We start from the raw sequence: 21,933 nt of genomic DNA, 5'->3' as shown, positions 1-21,933 counted from the left end.
AATGTGCCAAGCGCTGTGCTCAACATATCTATGCATGACCTCATTTCGTCTCCCCTCGGTTCCATGGGGGAAGCACTATGTTGTCATCCTCAGGTCATAGCTGGGAAACACGAAGCTTGGAGAAGTGAAGCACAGAGCCCAAGACCACTCTGGGAAGTGGCAGAGCCGGGTTCCCACATGAGGCGATTGCCTCCAGAACCCAGTGAAGAAATGACATCAGTGTGGGCCAACATCAGGGGTGCACTCCTGCAGGAGGTGGGGTCCAGCCACTGTAGGCAGAGGCCTGGGCAGAGGCACAGGGGCAGAATCACGGGGCCTGGGGAAATATGCAGGCAGCGCCATTTAGAAATGATGGTGATGCAGCTGATGTTACGAATGTCCTTATTGCCTGCCTGCTTGTCCCCCACACACTACATACTCATTTTCATTTTCTTTTTTGATATTCTGTTTGTTTGTTTGGAGATAGGGTCTCGTTCCGTTGCACAGGCTGGAGTACAGTGGTGTCATCATATCTCACTGCAGCCTCAACCCCCTGGGCTCAAGCAATACTTCCCACCTCGGCCTCCCAATAGCTGGGATTACATGTGCACACCACCATGCCCGACTAGAAGAGTCATTTTCCTACGGCATAAAGACACATAACTCTGCACTGGTTCATCAACCTCTTCCTCCAAACCGGCTCTGAGCAAGTCACTCCTGTCTTACAAACACCGGCTTCCTGCTGCGGGGGAAACCACACCCATCTTAGTTGACGGCAAAAGCCCCTTGTGATGTGGTCTTGTCAGCTCTTCACCTTTCTTCCCTATTTGTAAGGGCTTTTGTGACTGCTGGAGAGCATTCCACAGCCCCACCTCCCGAGCTTGAGTCCTGCTGCTGCTCTGCTCCTAGAGTGCCACCTTTTCATTTCATACCAGTGCCCTCCGGGGACTCCAGGGCTTCACCGGTCTCCCAGCCTCCCTTGAGCTCGTGTCTCCAGGACTGGCAGTGTACACTCAGCAGGGGCTCCATCGAGGGCCCCTCACACACCAACCCCAGGGAAGCCAGCATTTGACTTGAACTGCACTGCACAATCAGATGCCACACAACTTTTGGAATTGGCACTGATCAGGAAAATGATTTAAAAGGTGGGGGATGCTGTTTATTGAATAAAGGATAGCGTTGCCCCTCCCATGTGAGGCTCCCAGGAAAGAGTACCTGGTAAGCCTATGCAACCGAGTACATTAGAGTCTTTTGAAGTTACATTTGGAATTGGGACGAGGTAGGAAAAAAATCTATGCTCATTGGATACAGAATGCAATTGTCTGTTGGTGCAGGAACTGAAGAATCTGCAGCAAATTATATTTAAGACTCTATTGTCACAGGCGGATTAGCTAATGCTTGATTTTAAGTATAGGCTTCTAATGCTATTACTCCTGGTTAACTCTGCCTGGCAGGTAACCTTGTGGAACAAATGACTGCATTGCTTGAATAACATATTTGATCAAACAGGACAATTCTTTCAAAAATTGAGTTCTCTGTGGCAATTTGAGACCTGTGATCAGCAAATTAGATGATTACAGCAGGGATAAAAATAGTCTTCTAACAATGTCCAAGGTATAATGTGATTTGAATTTCAAAATGTGGAACATGTGGTAGGAAAATGCACGGTTGGGTAAATATGACTAGACATTATCAGATTTGATTTCTCTTTCTAGCCCTGCTCGGAGCTAGAGCCTAATTTTGCCCGAATAAACTCCAATCTCGTTTGTGTATGAGTTAGAGGGATGGACATGTATTGGGTGCCATGCTCTGAATCTTAAAGGGCTCCATGGCTCTACCTGCCTTACAAACTAAAAGTCAGTGTGAACCTCTGCATCATGTATTTATCCACATGGTACCAAATAACCATCATGAAAGAGTAAGCTGTCCGTGTTCCACACAGGGAAGATGGCATTGGAAAACCCTTGACTCCCACCACCTGAGGACCAGGGTTTTTTGTTGTTGTTGTTGTCAGGCACAGTGGGCAGAGAAATGACAACAACTCTGGCGAACTCTAGCAAGTAAATTCTTTTTTGGGAGACAGGGTCTCACTCTGATGCTTAGGCTGGAGTGCAGTGGCACAATCATGGCTCACTGCAGCCTCAACCTCCCAGGCTCAGGTGATTCTCCTATCTCGGCCTCCTGGGTAGCTGGTACTCCAGGCATGCGCCACCACAACCAGCTAATTTTTTCTTTTTTTTTTTTTGAGACGGAGTCTTGCTTTGTCACTCAGGCTGGGGTAACAGTGGCACAATCTTGGCTCACTGCAACCTCTGCCTCATGGGTTCAAGTGACTCTCCTGGGCTCAGCCTCCTGAGTAGCTGGGATTACAGGTGCACGCCATCACGCCCAGCTAATTTTTGTATTTTTTTTTGTTTTTTTTTTGAGACGGAGTCTCGCTCTGTCACCCAGGCTGGAGTGCAGTGGCACGATCTCGGCTCACTGCAAACTCCGCCTCCCAGGTTCACGCCATTCTCCTGCCTCAGCCTCTCCGAGTAGCTGGGACTACAGGTGCCTGCCACCACGCCCGGCTAATTCTTTTGTATTTTTAGTAGAGACGGGATTTCACAGTGGCCTCAATCTCCTGACCTCGTGATTCGCCCGCCTCGGCCTCCCAAAATGCTGGGATTACAAGCGTGAGCCACCGCGCCCGGCAACCAGGTAATTTTTAAATTTTTTGTAGAGATGGAGTTTTGCCATATTGCTCAGGCTGGTCTTGAACTCCTGGGCTCAGGCGATCTGCCCACCTTGGCCTCCCAAAGTGCTGGGACTAGAGGCATGAGCCACTGTACCTGGCCGCAAGTGAATTCTGTGAGCTGAGGTGGGATATGAGGATATGGTCTGCTCAACCACAATTCTGTGTCTCCAGGGTTGGTGAATCGCTCGCTCTTTCTCCATCGCTAACCCAAGAGTTAGATCAAGGGGCCACATCACCTCCTTTCTCTGGTCCTTCTTGCTAACACATCTCCTCAGGACATCCGTTCACCCAAGTTGACTGAGCTGCCATTTTCACCCCAGTGTCTCTTGTGGCCTCATCTGACTTTAGCTGAATAGCAGAACATAAGCGACTTGGTCAAGGGGTATTTGCAGCCAATGAGAGAGATGCCAAAGCACGGATTACTAGCAAGTGGGAAAAGCTCCTCTTACAAGGGAACTTTGATTTCTACTTACTAGCAGCTCCTAGGGTTCCTGAGTATAGACATGATTGATTAATATGATGTCATTTACCCATTCGGGACTTAACCTTTATTAGCACCAATGATTAAGAGCTGCCTGTGACAACACTGCCACTTAAAAAGCTTTGACTTCCAGAAATGCAGCATTCCAACAAGTTACATATAAGGCATTCTTATTTCAGCATATTCTAGCACCCTCTGTAATACGGTGGGTTGCTAAATGACCTATGAATTAATATTTACCTCAAATGTGGTTTTTTTTGTTTGTTTGTTTGTTTTTTTTTAGATGTCACCCAGGCTGGAGTGCAATGGCATGATCTCAGCTCACCGCAATGTCCACCTACCGGGTTCAAGTGATTCTCCTGCCTCAGCCTCCTGAGTAGCTGGGACTGCAGGCGCCCACCACCACACCTGGCTAATTTTTTGTACTTTAGTAGAAATGAGGTTTCACCACGTTGGCCAGGCTGGTCTTGATCTCCTGACTTCAAGTGATCCACCCACCTCGAACCTCCCTAAATGCTGGGATTACAGGCGTGAGCCATTGTGCCTGGCCTCAAACGTACTTTCAAATTTGCTGTTACCTCAATGTGTCAAGCTCTCAAATTTATGAAACTTTGGAAATAGAAAGTTTTTATTGCCATCTTTTTGCTTAGAAAATGCCAAATGTAGGCCGGGCACACTGGCTCACGCCTGTAATCCCAGCACTTTGGGAGGCCAAGAGAGGCGGATCACCTGAGGTCAGGAGTTCAAGACCAGCCTGGCCAACATGGTGAAACCCCGTTTCTACTAAAACTATAAAAATCAGCAGGGCATGGTGGTGGGCGCCTGTAGTCTCAGCTACTCGGGAGGCTAAGGCAGGAGAATCGCTTGAACCTGGAAGGCGGAGGTTGCAGTGAGCCAAGATCATGCCACTGCACTCCAGCGTGGGTGACAGAGTGAGACTCCATCTCCAAAAAAAAAAAAAGAAAAAAAAATACCAAATGTAGGCCGGGCAAGGTGGCTTACGCCTGTAATCCCAGCACTCTGGGAGGCTGAGGCAGGTGGATTACCCGAGGTCTGGAGTTTGAGACCAGCCTGGCCAACATGGTGAAACCCCATCTCTACTAAAAATACAAAAAAAATTAGCCGGGCATGGTGGCAGGTGCCTGTAATCCCAGCTTCTCAGGAGGCTGAGGCAGGATAATCACTTGAACCTGGGAGGCGAAGGTTGCAGATAAGGCTTGTCTCAAGCTCCTGGCTTTAAGTGATCTGCCCAACTCAGCCTCCCAAAGTGCGGGGATTATAGGTGTGAGCCACCACGCCCAGTCAAAAACTCACTGCTTTTTAAGACCAGAACATCTCTGCCTAAGGTGAAGAAATAACTTTCTAGTCCTATCATTTGACTAAATACCATTACATGTAGATTTACAAATGCATTTATTAGGATAACTGTAGTATTAAAACTTGCCAGAGGGCTGGGTGCGGTGGCTTATGCCTGTAATCCCAGCACTTTGGGAGGCCAAGGGGGGGGCGGATCATCAGGTCAGGAGATCAAGACCATCCTGGCTAACACGGTGAAACCCCATCTTTACTAAAAATACAAAAATTAGCCGGGTGTGGTGGTACGCACCTGTAGTCCCAGCTACTCAGGAGGCTGAGACAGGAGAATCTCTTGAACCCAGGAGGCAGAAGTTACGGTGAGCCGAAATCGTGCCATCGCCCTCCAGCCTGGGTGGAAAAGCGAGACTCCATCTCAAAAAAATAAAATAAAATAAAATAAAATAAAATAAATAAATAAAAAAAACTTGCCAGAAAAGCTGGCGCAGTGGCTCATGCCTGTAATCCCAACACTTTGGGAGGCCGAGGAGGGCGGATCACCTGAGGTCAGGAGTTTGAGACCAGCCTGGCCAACATGGAGAAACCCCATCTCTACTAAAAATACAAAATTAGCTGGGTGTGGTGGTGCGTGCCTGTAGTCCCAGCTACTTGGGAGGCTGAGGCTGGAGAATGCCTTGAACCCGGGAGGTGGAGGTTGCAGTGAGCTGAGATTGTGCCACTGCACTCCAGCCTGGCAACAGAGTGAGACTCCGTCTCAAAAAAAAAAAAAAAAAGTTTGCCAGAACTACATCAATGTCAAAAGTAAGGTCTCTCCAACTTCATACAAATATGGTTACAGATTTTATTATTTTTGAGACGGAATCTTGCTCTGTTGCCCAGACTGTACTGCCATGGTGCCATCTTGGCTCACTGCATATGGTTACGAATTTCAAATGGCTGCTTTTTTCTTTAGATTTTTGCCAAATGAGATAAAATACCAAGTTGAAAATAAGCAGTATTTATTTGTTCATTCACCCTTCCTTGTATGCATTGGCACACATGATGAAGCACTGTTAGTCAAACACAAGACTCCGAAAGACCACCACTTGAAGAATGTTCAGTAAAAAGTCATGCGAGTGGCCAGATGCGGTGGCTCACGCCTACAATCCCAGCACTTTGGGAGGCCGAGGCAGGCAGATCACCTGAGTTCGGGAATTCAAGACTAGCCTGGCCAACATGGTGAAACCCCATCTCTACGAAAAATACAAAAATCAGCCGGGTGTGGTGGCGGGCACCTGTAATCCCAGCTACTTGGGAGACTGAGGTGGGAGAATCCTGAACGGGGGGGAGGTGGAGGTTGCAGTGAGCCAAGATCGTGCCACTGCACTCCAGCCTGGGTGACAGAGCAAGACTCCTTCTCAAAAAAAAAAAAGTCATGTGAGCAGCCAGACGTGGTGTAATCCCAACACTTTGGGAGGCTGAGGCGGGCGGATCACGAGGTCAGGAGTTCGAGACCAGCCTGGCCAACATGGTGAACCGCCATCTCTACTAAAAGTACAAAAACAAAAAAAAAAAGTCACGTGAGCTGTACACGAGGCCTGTAAGTGGGCAGCAATCATTAGCAAGGCACTTGGTGACTCCATCAGTGCTCAGCGAAGAGGTTGCATCATGCACTCGGCTGACATATAACTCTACCTCGCATTTTTTTCTTTATATTTTTTTTTGAGATGGAGTTTTGCTCCTGTTGCCCAGACTGGAATGCAACCTCCGCTCACCACAACCTCCGCCTCCCGGGTTCAAGTGATTCTCCTGCCTCAGCCTCATGAGTAGCTAGGATTATAAGCATGTGCCACTACACCTGGCTAATTTTTTTTGTATTTTTAGTAGAAATGGGATTTCTCCATGTTGGTCAGGCTGGTTTTGTACTCCCAACCTCAGGTGATCCGCCCACCTCGGCCTCCCAAAGTGCTGGAATTACACGCGTGAGCCACTGTGCCCGGCCTTTTTTTTTTTTTTTTTTTTTTAATGAGATGGAGTCTTACTCCGTCACCCAGGCTGGAGTGCAGTGGCATGATCTCGGCTCACTGCAACTGCTGCCTCCTGGTTCAAGTGATTCTCCTGCCTCAGCCACCCCAGTAGCTGGGATTACAGGTGTGTGCCACCACGCCTGGCTAATTTTTTTTTTTTTTTTTTTTTGAGACAGTTTTGCTCTTGTTGCCCAGGCTGGAGTGCAGTGGTGTGCAGTGGAGCGAGTGGAGTGCAATCTCAGCTCACTGCAACCTCTGCCTCCCAGGTTCAAGGGATTCTCCTGCCTCAGCCTCCCGAGTAGCTGGGATTATAAACATGTGCCACCACATCCAGCTAATTTTGTATTTTTAGTAGAGACGGGGTTTCTCCATGTTGGTCAGGCTGGTCTTGAACTCCCAACCTCAGGTGATCTGCCTGCCTTGGGTCCCAAAGTGCTGGGATTACAGGCCTGAACCACCATGCCCGGCCTTAATTTTTGTATTTTTACTACAGGTGGGGTTTCACCACGTTGGGCAGGCTGGTCTCCAACTCCTGAGCTCAAGTGATCTGCTCAACTCAGCCTCCCAAAGTGCTAGGATTACAGGCGTGAGCCACACACCCAGCCGCATTTTCTTCTTTTCCTTTTTTTTTTTTGAGACGGAGTCTCGCCCTGTTGCCCAGGCTGGAGTGCAGTGGCACGACCTCAGCTCACTGCAAGCTCCGCCTCATGGATTCATGCCATTCTCCTGCCTCAGCCTCCTGAGTAGCTGGGACTACAGGCGCCCGCCACCATGCCTGGCTAATTTTTGTATTTTTAGTAGAGATGGAGTTTCACCGTGTTAGCCAGGATGGTCTCGATTTCCTGACCTTGTGATCCGCCCGCCTTGGCCTCCCCAAGTGCTAGGATTACAGGCATGAGCCACCGCGCCCGGCTGCATTTTCTTCTTAAAAGCAGTTTTAGGCTACTATGTTAAAAGTTATCCAAATAAAAATTCACTTATTCTTTAGGCTAAGATTTTGGTAAGGGGAAAAAAAAAAAAAAAAAAAAAAAAGCATTAAATCATGCTAATTACTGATTCCTTACGGCCTTTAACCAGTCCTAAGAAGGAAGTTACACCTAGGAATCCTCTTCAGTGTGGACATTACCTCACCACTACTGCCACTGATGGCCAATAAACCTGGTGTGAGCAGCCACCAGTGCAGGGCGTGGTGAGACAAATACCAGGTGGACTCCTCACTTCCAGCTCAGGGGGCACCAGGAGGCAGACAGGCTGCAGCTGAAGCCCACTTCTAAAGTTTTCTTCCCATCAAATACATTGAAAAATGTATTTGACTGAAAGACTTAAGCCTCAAGGCTGGGTGCGGTGGCTCACACCTGTAATCCCAGCACTTTGGAAGGCTGAGATGGGCGGATCACCTGAGGTCAGGAGTTTGAGACCAGCCTGGCCAACACGGCGAAACCCCATCTCCACTAAAAATACAAAAATTAGCCGGGTGTGGTGGCACACGCCTGTAGTCCCAGCTACTTAGGAGGCTGAGGCAGGAGAATCGCTTAAACCCAGGAGGCAGAAGCTACAATGAGCCAAGATTGTGCCCCTGCACTCCAGCCTTGGTGACAGAGCGAGACCCTGTCCCTGTCTCAAAAACAAACAAACACAAAACAAAAAAAAAGAAAGACAGACAGACTTGAGCCTCAAGAAGTATGAGAAGTATGAAGTCAAAAAACAGAAATTGATATAGCCACAATTAAGGCTGACTGCTACCTTAAGTTACCAGACACAGCTCATAAAACCAGCTGTCTCAAAGACAGTATTATCTTTATTAAAAAACGGATAGATATAGCAGCACTTACAAAACAGTTCATCAAAGGCATTGTACACTGTCAACTGATAATGTGGAGACGGCAGTCCCCTGCCCAGCTGGCTGTGGGCTCTGCACAACGCTTGCCCGCAACCACCTGCTCCACTTGGTACAACGCAGCCCAGAACACCCGCGGGGAAAGCCACACCACCGCGGCCGTCCACAGCTTCAAGCTTTTGTTGTTGTGTGAGTCCCTCAGGTCAAGTAGCACCTTCCATAGCAGCATCGGGAGCACGCACTGGTGTCTGGAGGTGGCTGGTGTACTTAACCCACTTATTTAAAAAAAACCTATAAGCATTCAATAAAAAACACTTTGCCCTGTTTGATGCCATCCACAGAAATACTTCTGTTGTGGAAAAAACACTCTACCATTCAGATATCTGTAAAAGCAAACGCACGCCTCTGCTGCAACAGACAGAAGAGAACGTGGAGCAGGCGCTTCCGTGCAACTGTCTTTGGTGGAGAAGGATGGGGTGGTCACGCCATTTCCGGCCCGCTGCTCTGCTTCTTATCGCTGTGTGGCGGGGTGAGGAGCCCACTGGGGAGAGGAGAAGCCCTATTTTGTTCAGACAACATGGCTTTCTTTGTTTGGGCTTTGTCCTGTTGGTAAGAATAAAAGGGACAACACGTTAGAGTAGAACATATCCTTGGGCTTCAATTACCATAGGCTTTTTCTTTTTTAATTTTTAAATTTTTTTTTTTCAAGATGGAGTCTCACTTTGTCATCCAGACTGGAGTACAGTGGTGGGATCTCGGCTCACTGCAACTTCTACTTCCCGGGTTCAACCGATTCTCCTGCCTCAGCCTCTTGAGTAGCTGGGACTACAGGCGCCCACCACCATACCCAGCCAATTTTTGTATTTTTAGTAGAGACAAAGTTTCACCATGTTGGCCAGGCTGGTCTTGAACTCCTGGCCTCAAGTGATCGGCCCACCTCGGCCTCCCAAAGTGCTGGGTTTACAGGCCTGAACCACCGTGGCTGGCCTATTTAGACAGTTTTAAGAATTTGGCCAAGAAGGACTGAAAGAAGGAGCAGCACTGACCAGCAAATCCAAGCTGTCTCTGTGGGTCTGTATGTTGTGTGCATCTTCATCAGCGACGCCCCTGAAGTGCTTCAGTTTTGAGCTCCCTGTCTCCCTTATAACCATGGCAAATGGAACCATCCACTTGACACAGTTCTCTATGTCGCACCACTGATACCCTGCGGTGAAGACATCATAGGCTTAATCTGAGGCTGACAACTGGATGTAAGCTTAGTACACCTTGTTTGCGCATGCATTGGAAAGCCAACTTACCTGAAACCTTTTGCATCAATTCAGATGAAGAGAAATGATACAAGGCCGAAGCAGCAAGTATACCATAAGGAAATTCGAGGCAGTCAACATCCAGGACACAGAGATCCAACAGCTACGGAGAAGAAAAGAACGCTGAGATGGATGCCACCACACGCCTCTTCTAGACTTCCTCACTCCAGCTGCAGGGAAGGTGGCCCCACGGACGTGATGGAGCCACTTACCTCTGCAATCTGTATAAAGATTTGCTGGGGATACTGCGGCAGTAGCACTTCATGTAAGTCATTTAGATATGCAACCTGCATGTATACATTCAGCCAGGACACAATAGTCAGGGGACTTAAACGCCACTTAAGGGCCTAAAGGAAAACAGAGAGAAAAGAGACCGATGATTGAGAAAAGAAGTTCAAAGTGTAGCCATGTTCCATGCCACAATGTGTCCAGCTGGAGAACACCTCCCAGAGGCACTCACACTTCAGGTGGAAAAGATCTGCCGTACGCATTTAAAAAATGGCTGGAAAATTCACTGGAACCCACCTTCATAATCATTAATTCCATGGTGAGAATTTCATCTCCTGAACAAGCTCCATCTGTCACATACGCAAACTGGTGCAACTTTGGAGGATAGATTTCCTGAAAGGAAGTAAAAGATGCCACTAGCACCAAAGCCAATCTCTAACAGTCTCAATTTATAATGCATCCAAAATGACTTCTCAGCACCCTAGCATGGAAAGAGAGAGGGCGCACTGATGGGATTAACACAGAAGCCACTCCAATGGTTGTTAAAAAAAAAAAAAAACAACAGAAACACAACTCCTACCCACCCTTAAATAAATGGATGGAACTTTGACTCATTGTGGGTACTCTTGAAATATCCCCTTTTTAGTACCTTTAACACATTTGAAAGTTGGGCCTATACACCCTTTGATAATCATACACAAATTTTTAATCTTTTCTTTTTTCTTTTTTTTTTTTTTAGACAGAATTTCCCTCTGTTGCCCAGGCTGGAGTGCAGTGGTAGGATCTCGACTCACTGCAGCCTCTGCCTCCTGGGCTCCAGCAATTCTCTTGCCTCAGCCTCCCGAATAGCTGGGATTACAGGCACATGCCACCACGCCTGGCTAATTTTTGTATTTTTAGTACAAATGGTGTTTCACCATGTCTCAAACTACTGGTCCAAGTGACCCAGCTGCCTTGGCCTCCCAAAGTGCTGGGATTATAGGCTTGAGTCACCACCCCGGGCCCAAAATTATTATCTTAGTCCAAAGTTCTTTTTTTTTTTTTTTCCTTTTTTTACTCAATGTAACTACATGAACCTAGGTCTTCCATACCCTCACTACTTTTCTCGTCCTGGTCACCTTCCAGCCTTTTTTCTTTTTGGCATGTGTCTTAACTTTACAGGGTAGCAAATTAGAAAAATTTAGGATGAGTGCTATAGACAAAGCGCCAACCTCTTCCCCCAATCTCAGTGGAGCTCGAGAAATAACACACATTATAGAACAAATATTTGAAAATGATTTACCTCAAGTTTGGCTGCAATAAATAAAGATGAAATCCCAATAAGCTGTAAAAGAGTTTTTACAACATTTTCTTGTGTCGCCATATACCGGTCAAAGAAATCTTGTGCCAAGTAAAAGGTCTCCCTGTGAAGTTTATAGACTTCACACACCTGAAAACATATTTAGTAAGTTTTAGAACAGTTACTTGAGGGAGGGGAAAAAAAAACCAAAACTTGTAATGACTTTGGTGAAGGACAATATAAATTGCAAAGTTCCTGAACTCAACAATTGATAGTTTTTTGTTTTTTGTTTGAGAGGTGTCTTATTCTGTCGCCCAGGCTGGAGTGTAGTGTTGTGATCTTGGTTCACTGCAACCTCCACCTCCCAGGCTCAAGCGATTCTCTTGCTTCAGCCTCCCGAGTAGCTGGAATTACCAACACCCGCCACCATGCCCAGCTAATTTTTGTATTTTTAGTAGAAATGGTGTTTTACCACGTTGGCCAGGCTGGTCTTGAACTCCTAGCCTCAAGTGATCTGCCTGCTTCGGCCTCCCAAAGTGCTGGAATTATAGGGATGAGCAACAGTGCCCAGCCTAACAACTGATAGGTTTTAAATGAGGGGCCCTTCTGGCCTGTCCCACCTTCACCTGCCTGGGATGTGAATCATCCCCTTGCCCGCACATCCCTGTGGAGTAGGCCACCTGCCTGTTAGTCACTCAGTAGCACACAGGTTATCAGATGGACCGTCACAGCACAGTAGTGCTGGTGTTCAAGCAAGCAGCCCCTATTTTACTGAATAATGGCCCCACAGGGCAAGAGTAGTGATGCTGGCTATTTGGAAACGCCAAAGAGAAGCCGTGAAGTGCTTTCTTTAAGTGAAAACATGAAAGTAGAGGAATAAAAACATAGCATGTCTAGAGCTCAGTACTATCTGTTGCTTCAGGCATCTCCTGCGGGTCTTGGGATGTACCCCCGAGGATGAGGGGTACTTCTGTAGTTACACACTCAACTTCTACATGTTTTCATGAAGCGGGTCTGCCTAAGATGTCCTTCCACTTCAGAAGAAAAGCCCACTTCTCACCCATTCAAGTCTTACAAGGTTGTCTAGGAAGCTTCCTTTAATCAAGAAACTATACGCTACCGCAGTTCATCCCAGTAAGAGATACACTACCAATAAAATCTCATCTTTTATGTTTAACCATTATCTATCAAATTTTGTTATACTTGTTCTTTTGATTAACTGTTAAAGAGAAATAAAATACTGTGGACCAAGAAAAGATTTGAGTTGGTGCTGGAGCTCACACCTATAATCCCAGCACTTTGGGAGGCCAAGGCAGGGGGATCCCTTGATCTCAGGAGTTGGAGACCAGCCGGGGCAAAATAGCGAGACCCCATCTCAACAAAAAATAAAAAATTGGCAGGGTATAGTGGCTCATGCCTGTAGTCCCAACGACTGGGGAGGCTGAGGCAGGAGGAATGCTTGAGCCCGGGAATTGGAGCCTGCAGTGAGCCGTAACTGCACTACTACACTCCAGCTTGGGTGACAGAGCAACTGTCTCAAAACACAGAAGCCAATCCAATGGTCCAAATATCTTTAAAAATCACTTAAAAAAAATTGAGACAGAGTCTCATGGTCACCCAGGCTGGAGTGCAGTGGCGCTATCACAGCTCACTGCAGGCTCCAACTCCCACGATCAAGCAATCCTCCCGCCTTAGCCTCCCCACTAGTAATGACTACAAGCGTGAGCCACTATACCCTGACAATTTTTTATTTTTTGTTGAAATGGGGTCTCGAGGGCCAGGCGCAGTGGCTCACGACTGTAATCCCAGCACTTTGGGAGGCTGAGGCAGGCAGATCACCTGAGGTCAGGAGTTCAAGACCAGCCTGACCAACATGGAGAAACCTCATCTCTACTAAAAATACAAAATTAGCCGGGCGTGGTGGCGTATGCCTGTAATCCCAGCTACTCGGGAGCCTGAGGCAAGGGAATCGCTTGAACCCAGGAGGCAGAGGTTGTGGTGAGCCAAGATCACGCCATTGCACGCCAGCCTGGGCAACAAGAGCAAAACTCCATCTCAAAAAAAAAAAAAAAAGACATGGGGTCTAGCTATGTTGCCCAGGCTGGTCTCCAACTCCTGGGCTCAAGGGATCCTTCTGCCTTGGCTTTCCGAAGTGCTGGGATTACAGACATGAGCCACCGTGCCCAGCCAGGATTTGAACAATATATTTTATTAGAATAAATGGGAATGGTGGAAAAGGGAATGGATTCCAAGAAGTTAAAAAAAGAGCAATGTCAGACCTGTTTTAAGATAAGGTTGTTCATATATGTTTACAATTTATGATAGTAGCTATGAAAGAGGTGATATATGCATCCCAGTGGATACATTTAAAAGCAATTTAGCTGGGCATGGTGGCTCACACCTGTAATCCCAGCACTCTGGGAGGCCGAGGCAGGTGGATCACGAGGTCAGGAGTTCAAGACCAGCCTGGCCAACATGGTGAAACCCCATTTCTTCTAAAAATACAAAAATTAGGCCAGGTGCGGTGGCTCACGCCTGTAATCCCAGCACTTTGGGAGGCCAAGGTGGGCAGATCACGAGGTCAGGAGATCGAGACCATCCTGGCTAACACGGTGAAACCCCATCTTTACTAAAAATACAAAAAATTAGCCGGACGTGGTGGCGGGCGCCTGTAGTCCCAGCTACTCGGGAGGCTGAGGCAGGAGAATGGTGTGAACCCAGGAGGCGGAGCTTGCAGTGAGCCGAGATCGCGCCACTGCACTCTAGCCTGGGTGACAGGGCAAGACTCCGTCTCAAAAAAACAAAAAAAAATACAAAAATTAGCTGGGCGTGATGGCGTGCACCCGTAATCCCAGCTACTCAGGAGGCTGAGGCCAGGAGAGTCACTTGAACCCATGAGGCAGAGGTTGCAGTGAGCCAAGATTGTGCCACTGTTACTCCAGCATGAGTGACAAAGCAAGACTCCATCTCAAAAAAAAAAAAAAAATCGGCCAGGCGCGGTGGCTCACGCTTGTAATCCCAGCACTTTGGGAGGCCAAGGCGGGCGGATCATGAGGTCAGGAGATCGAGACCACGGTGAAACCCCGTCTCTACTAAAAATACAAAAAAAAATTAGCCAGGTGTGGTGGCGGGCGCCTGTAGTCCCAGCTACTCGGAGAGGCTGAGGCAGGAGAATGGCGTGAACCCAGGAGGTGGAGCTTGCAGTGAGCCAAGATCGCGCCACTGCACTCCAGCCTGGGCGACAGAGCAAGACTCCATCTCAAAAAAAAAAAAAAAAAAAAAAATCAATTTAATGAATGAACATAATGAACAAAGCTCAAATGTTAACAGTTACAATTTACTGGAAAATACAATCTTAACAATTATTTAAACTTGGATGGAAAAAATTAGATGCCAATTTTAAAACATCTGAAGGATAAAAAGATTTCAGAAATTCTTGCTAAGAATACAAGCAAAACAGAAAGACCACTGCAGTAAATATACCATATAGCTTCAGAGATGGAGAACGTGTTAAGGGAATAAACCACACAGAGGTCCTAATACACAAAAATGCTGGAAATGCTCAGTGCTTTCATGAAGCGAACAGGAAGACTCAAGCTCACCTCCATTAACCAATCCAGAAGAATTGCTCGCATTTTTGGCTGCAGAAGAGGGTGTTGCTCAAGAAAGTGCTGATCCCTTAAGTATGTCTTTTCCTTGTTTAACATGATTTTCCAGACTTCCTCTCTATTTGCCCAGCTACAACAAAACACACAACAAAAATGAGGCCCACAAAGGGGTTAAGAATGTGTCCATGCTATGAGGGATAAAGGGGAACATGGAATAAGAGACCTGGAAGCCACGTGGCAGAGTGGGCACTGACCTCAGTACAGGCAGCGGGGAGCCTCTGGATGGTGCAATAATCCGAGGCTTGCACGTTGAGTTTGGGTAAACCCGCTCATCTTCTTCTTTGTCAGGTGTGGGGATCAGGGAGCAGGGGTCTGCACAGACTGCATTATTGTCCCAAGGCTGTAAATGAAAAATATACAGGAGAGGTGAGATAAGATGCAAACAGCTCTTACATTACCCAAAAACATTACAAATTCACTTGCAACTCAGTAAGATACTAGGCATGACTTCTGAAAGTGCTTCCAAAAAGATACACTATGGTATTTTTTGTCACAACTCAAAGATTTGTTTTTTAATGAGTACAGTGCATCTACTAAAATTTCTTAAAAGTAAAACAGAATTGTCAATAAAAATATTTACATAAGCACTTCACATTCATTAGTATAAAAGATCAAAAATGTAAATTGGCTGCCATATGTATTAAAGTCCTCTCAGCTTAAAACAAAAACCCATCAAATGTGACATTTTCTTTTTGTTGCAGGACTAGCCAAATATGTTAAACAGTAAAGGACTTTTTCTTTTCCTTAACTCGAAACAAACAGAATGAACATCCACCTAGTTAAAACCAAATCAAGTGATGGTCACAGGTCATACTATGAAGTCTACAGGAAGCTAGCCTAGACACTCCTTAAGACCTCTGAATCTGCTGAGTCTTGCAGGGTAATTCAAATACCCGATGAAACAGGGAACTATTATAAACCAAAGCACTATGCGTTTCTTTTAAAGGTTTCAGGTATGTATTCAATTTTCAATATCTGAAAAACACTAAAGTCCATTTAGAATATTTTCATTTTTAAAGCTATTCCTACTGTAAGAAGTCTGTTTGATTTTTAAAGTTATAAAATAGTAACTTTGCTGAAGATATTAGGCAGGTAACAATCCCACTAGCATGGAAGCCATATGAAAGTCTGAGACTTGGCTTTTTTTTTTTTTTGAGATAGGGTATCCCTCTGTTGCCCAGGCTGGAGTGCAGTGGTATGATCTCAGCTCACTGCAACCTCTGCCTCCTGGGGTCAAGCAATCCTCCTGCCTCAGCCTCCTGAGCAGCTAGGACTACAGGCACGCATGAGCACGCCCAGCTAATTTTTGTTTTTTGTAGAGATGGGGTTTCGCCATGTTGTCCAGGCTGGTCTCGAACTCCTGGACTCAAGCCATCCTCCCGCCTTGTCTTCTGAAAGTTCTGGGATTACAAGCCTGAGCCACCGCACCCGGCATTCTCTATTTTTTTTTTAAAGCAGAGACCCACCAGCCTGGCCAACCTAGTGAAACCCCATCTCTACTAAAATACTAAAAATACAAAAATTAGCTGGGTGTGGTGGTGGACGCCTGTAATCCCAACTACTCGGGAGGCTGAGGCAGGAGAATCACTTGAACCCGGGAGGCAGAGTTTGCAGGGAGCCGAGATTGCGCCATTGCACTCCAGCCTGGGTGACAGAGCAAGACTCCGTCCTAAAAAAAAAAAGCAGAGACCATTAACATTGACTAAAGAACAAAATAGACAACTGGGGTCACTATAAATGAACGTGGAAACTCCGGCTGTAAGTGCTACCTCGAAGACACAGCACATAGTGGTGACCACAGCACATTGGGTGCCTTCAGAGGAAGCCCAAGCACTTTCAGTTAGAAAAGCAAAGCCAGATAAAGCTCTTCCCCACCCAATGTACAAAGAATTGGGCATGCAAATTATCCATGACAGCTCCTGCCAACAGCTGTGCGAGCAAGGCTGCTTCCTTTCAGTTCTAGTACTATGTGCGGGTGGCATTTCCTTGACTCAGAAAGGGTCACATTACAACCGCTGTAAGTTGTTCTTCATTCAGGAAGAATGAATTCTAGTCTTGAAGGCATAATGCTGGGTGCCACCCTCTGCAGCCAGATGGCTGGCACATCTGAGAGCAGGCCTTTGGACATAGATGAGTCCAGCAGCAGTTCCCAAACTAGGTGAACCATCAGCAGACAAATGGTTTCCAAAGTTGGCCTTTTTAGGGACCAGTGGATGAGGTAGAATAATTAAGTCTATGTCCTTAACTTGAATGTACACCAAGTTTCAAAGCAAGATCCGTCTGACTTTATTTAGGAAGGAATGAAATAACAGTAAGAGACCAACGGGATTCCTAACCACTCCAACTCCTCATGCCAATTTTTCCTTATGTAGGATTATTTTCTGAAAAGTAACAGTCCAGGATTCCACTTCAATAGAAAGATTGAGTCTCGTGCAAAAAAATTAAACAACAAAATGGACGTGTTAAGTAGGTCTTAGATAAAAGGGTATTCTTTTCATTAAGAACAGCCTAAGATGAAAATTAAAAAGCTTCCATGTGGTCTTGATGAAGCAGTTACATAAGAGGTTAGCACAGTGGCTCCAAGTAGCTCAAGACTGTCATACTTGGGGGAAGCTATGATAACTCCACAGAAAAGTTCTATATGTGAACAAGGAAAAAGGTTCTGTTGTACCCCCAAGTTCTAGTTTCATGAAATCTCCACAAAGAAATAACACAGATACTGCTCCATACATAGACAGCTAATATTTAAGCTATCGACTCTGCAAAATGTACAGAAATCTGTTGCCATTAATCTCTGGATAACCACGAAAATGCCTTCTAGTGGGAAATGGTAAGGCTTTTCCGGCAGCACAGCTATCCACGCTGTGGCCAGGGGACAGAGCCACAATGCGTCCCAGGCCCCCTCGTCACTGCTCAGGCTATCCTTGAGAACAGACATGCTTCTAAAACTCCAAGAATGCAACAGGGACGGCCCTGCTTCATCTTCAGCTGGAAGTTTCTTTTCTATTCAAAACACAGCTGGGAAAATAAACAATCCTGAATTTCACAAAGTCAGAATTCATTTTATATTACCTAAAAAATCAACTTGCTTGATTTGAACGTACTTTAAGGGGAGAAAAAAAAAAACTTGGGATATGCCATCTCATTTCCTTCTCTGAAATGATTTCTTTGAATGAAAAAGGAAATCAGCAACCCCCAATAGTCAGTGGACCCTCCTCAGAAATGCTTATTTTGGGGGACCTTACATGCAGTGACAACTGCTATTTAGAACACGGCCCATTGTGTTGAAACCCTTCCTGCTTCCAGATGAACTACCCTGGCTGCTGCTCTGCAAAGTGAGTTGCTCCTCTGCTAACCTAGCTTGGATCCCTGCACTCAGGTCGAACACTGTTTCTGTTCAGCGTTTGTCTGTGATAGAGTCAGAAGGCCTGACCAGCTAGTTTAAAGATAGGCTGCTTCCCCCACTGGAGCCATAACTACAGTCTCCAGCCATTTCTGAAAGTAAAGAGATAGTACAAGCTTTTCCTGTAAGAAACTTCTGATATTATAATGATTATCACACTGCATGCAGGAAATTTGGCAGGAACTCCTTAAGCAGAGAAAAGAAAAGCAGTCAAAAAAAATGTATTGAGACACCACCTATCATTACACTGAATGTTCCACTGATACTCTTGCTGAGGTCAGGCTGAGCTGGGGATCAATGCAGGTAATTGCTGGAGGGGCTAGAAGAACTTCCAGGGCCAGAAAGAGGAGAAGAATTTGAAACCTGACCTACAGATGATGGAGGAGGTCCTTAAACACCATGACAAGAAAAATAGGTGTAGATAGGGGGAAAGTTGTTGCTTATGAACACCCAGGAACCCTCCCCCAGTTCACCAGCTTTTACAGACAAGGCCGAGGGCCCAACTTTGCCCCTGGATGGCACAAGACTCTGGGTTACTTTCTTCCTCTAACTGAGTCTCAGTTTCCTCCTGGGCAGAAGGGGAGGGCTGAATAATGTGATGTCCATTCTGGTTCTTCCAGGCTAGGCACATATCTGTAATCTCAGATGGTGCCAGTCAGGAACACCAAGCTTCCTGGAATCCCAGGACTGGCAGAGGCCAGTGCCCACTGACAGGTACGGTGCTGGGCCATATGGGCTGTGGCTGCATTAGAGAAGTTCACTCTCACCAGAGTGTCTCCAGCAAGAGACAAGACAGCATGAAACCCCATGTGACCCACAGGGAGAAGGACCTCCACAGAGGCCCAACCCCGGGCGGACCTACCTGGCTCCCACACTGGTCCCTCGCCGTCCTGTCGATTTTGGCCATTTCTTCATCTGGATCCTGCAAAAACTAACATGAAGCCACCCCCATGACCCCAACGAAACACACCAAACAAGACAAAAACAGAGAGAAGAAGAGAAAGCTGATCAGGTTATGAGCTCCGTTCCTGCCCAAGGGACCCCCGCCCCCGCAGGCAGAGCCAAGTCCGGTACCCAGGTGAGATGGGGGGGGCGGATGCTCCCCAACCTGTCTCTTTTGTACTCACAACGGCCACGTTTGCCTTCCTCTTCCTGGAGCGAGCCGAGAACTCCGCGCCACCGTCCTCCTTCATGGTGTCCCGCTCCTTCGCATCCCTGTGGACCCGGGTGGCACCGGGCCGGGTGAGCACCCGCGGCCGCCCCTCCCCCACGCCACCCGTCCCGTCCCGTCCGGCCCCGCGGCGCGGGCACTCACCGCTCCCTGCGCTCCCTCGGCATGATGGGGCTGCTCCGGCCTGAGGCCTGCGGGGCGACGCGGGGTGAGGCGGCGGCGGGGTCAGGCCGCGGGCCCAGCACCCCTCCCCCCTCGCGCGCGGGCGGCCGGGCGGGCCAGGAAGATGGCCGATGGCGGGGTGGCCTGTCACCCGCGACCCGCGCCCCCGCCGACCCCCGACCCGGGGTCCCGCCGACCCCGCCGCCCTCACCAGCCCGTCGCCTCCCGGGGCCCGGGCTGCCTCAGTGTCCCCTCCGCCCCACTCAGCCGCGCTCCCAGCACCCTCCCGGGGCGCCCCGCGCCGCCGCCCGGGGACCCGCGACCCGGCCGCACCCCGCCCCCACCCAGCTCCCCGGCGCGGTCTGGGCCCCAGGAGTCCCTGTCCGCAGCCCGCGGCAGTAGCCTCACCAGGGTCTTCTCCGCGGCGGGCGGCGCGCTCCAGTCCCGGCAGGCAGTGGCGGCGACGGCGACGGCGGCGGCGGCGGGAGTCGGCGGGCAGAGCGCGCGGCGGTGGCGGGATCCGCGCCTGCCCCCTACACCGCGCTGGCGGCCGCGCCGGCTGCTCCTGCGCCCGGCTCAGAGCGGGACATTTAAAATCCCTGCGCGCGGAACCGGCCCCGGCCCGCCCTCGCGCCGCCCCGCCGCGGCTCCCAGCCCCTCAGCGGCCGCGCGGGACTCAGAGCCCGTCCCGCCCCGTCCCTCGCCCCGCCCCCGTGCCCGCCCCTCCACGGCGCCGGCCACCGAGGCGCAGGGACGGGGAATCAGGGGCGGGGCCGGCGGGAGGGGCGGGGCCAAGTGACAGGGCCTGCGCGCCGAGGGCCCGGGGCGCGGGGCGCGGGGCGCGGGACGCGGGGCGGGGCGGCAGGCGGGACGCGGGAGAAGTCTGGCGCGCGGCGGCGAGGGGCGGGCCGCGGGCGCCGGGGGCGGGGCCGAGCGGCGCTGGCGCGGCAAAAAGCCGCGTGGCTGGCGCGGGTGGAATGTAAACACGGCGGGTGACGCGGGTTCGGGCCCCGGCAGGGCCGGGGGGGGTAGGGGATGCGTGGGGGGCCTACCCGAGGAGCGCCGCCCGCCGTTCCGCCGAGCGCGCTGTCCTGCCAGGCACGCCCTCCCCGCCCCCGGGACGCCGGGTTCCGGGCCCTGAGTCCTGGGCGGGGACATCCCCAAGGTCACCGCGCCTGTGCCTTGGCCTAGAACCAAGGCTTCAGGCCACGGGGTCTGGGGCTCCCTGGGGGCCGGCTGCTATTCCTGGCCGCCTGTCCATTCATCCATCAGTGCATTGGGTCGTTCATTCATTCATTTAAGGAATCTGTGAGTTCCTTCCATGCGCCCCTTCCATACGCGCCCCTCCCCGCAAGCCCTTCCTGGCGCTCTGGAGACCTTTCTGACCCTGGGATTCCCTTGCACCCCATCTCTCGCTTAAAGCCTTCCAGTTGAGGCCAAGTGCGGTGGCTCACGCCTTTAATCCCAGCATTGTGGGAGGCCGAGACGGCTGATCCCTTGGGGTGTTCGAGACCAGCCTGGGTAACAGGGAGACCCTATTTCTACAAAAAAAGAAACAAAAACCCTTCCAGTTGTTTCCCATAAGGATCAAATCCACACTCCCTGTCCTAGGCTACAGGCTTCACAGGACCTGACCCTGAACCCCCACCTTCAGACCTCAGGCCTCCCCTCCACAGCTCCTCTGTCCTTTCTCCCTCAAGACTTGTATTTTTTATTGTGGCGGGGGTGGGGGGTGGCAGATAGGGATAGGATCTTGCTATGTTGCTCAGGCTGGTCTCAAACCCATAAGCTCAAGCGATCTTCCCGCCTTGGCCTCCCAAAGTGCTGGGAGCCCAGCTTCTACACAATCTTGGTGCCTCTCTGTTTCTTGTCTCTCTCCCCACTTTGCCTATCTTGCTCACTGCTGTATCTGTCAGTTCTTGGCATAGTGCCTGGACCAAGGGAGACACTTAAATTGTGTTTCTGAATGAACGTTTGAAAGACAGGCACTGGCCAAGCCTTTGCAGAGCTTACCGGCTAATGAGAGAGACAGATAGGGAACAATCATCACCTCAGAGTACCCTCTGTACTCAGCTTCAGGAAGATGTGCGTAAAAGAAGGCTCTGGAACACTCCCAGGGCCCTTCTTAAGCTACAGTCTCAGTCCTGTCCCTCACCCTCCCCTAGCAACCGTTTTCTTGAAGTTAGGGCCAGGGTCTTATCAAAGAGGCTCATAAATTCATGATCCCCCAGGTGCTCTGAGGCCAAGGCTGCTGGGCTACTTGCTCAGCACAGACCCACCAGGCACCTGAACCCCCCATCCTGTGCCCGTTAGGAATCACCAGTAACAGGTATCATAAACAGTGTTTCCAAAATGGCAGCA

General features: G+C 49.1%; 1 protein-coding gene across 6 annotated transcripts; it reads right to left on the bottom strand.

Annotated features, from left to right (window-relative positions):
* Positions 1-8,283: 8,283 nt before the first annotated feature.
* Positions 8,284-20,252, bottom strand: CCNE1 (cyclin E1). Of its 6 annotated transcripts, none has more exons than XM_055237579.2 (12): positions 19,981-20,252; positions 19,555-19,601; positions 19,367-19,454; positions 19,102-19,170; positions 15,031-15,176; positions 14,771-14,906; positions 11,172-11,318; positions 10,187-10,282; positions 9,874-10,008; positions 9,653-9,764; positions 9,401-9,558; positions 8,284-8,957 (listed from the first exon to the last, which is right to left on the bottom strand). In XM_055237579.2, exons 2-12 carry the CDS (start codon positions 19,575-19,577, stop codon positions 8,835-8,837), a joined length of 1,233 nt encoding a protein of 410 aa, XP_055093554.1. In that variant the 5' UTR covers positions 19,578-19,601; positions 19,981-20,252; the 3' UTR covers positions 8,284-8,834. The 6 variants fall into 6 exon arrangements, with proteins under 6 accessions (XP_055093554.1, XP_055093555.1, XP_063471104.1 ...); XM_055237580.2 differs by having other exon boundaries at positions 19,102-19,161; positions 19,981-20,236; XM_063615034.1 differs by lacking the exon at positions 11,172-11,318 and having other exon boundaries at positions 19,102-19,161; positions 19,981-20,240.
* Between the last annotated feature and the right edge of the window lie 1,681 nt (positions 20,253-21,933).

This window comes from Symphalangus syndactylus, chromosome 13, assembly GCF_028878055.3.
Source record: "Symphalangus syndactylus isolate Jambi chromosome 13, NHGRI_mSymSyn1-v2.1_pri, whole genome shotgun sequence".
Classification (NCBI taxonomy): domain Eukaryota; kingdom Metazoa; phylum Chordata; class Mammalia; order Primates; family Hylobatidae; genus Symphalangus; species Symphalangus syndactylus.
This window is presented reverse-complemented; position numbering and strand designations above follow the sequence as displayed.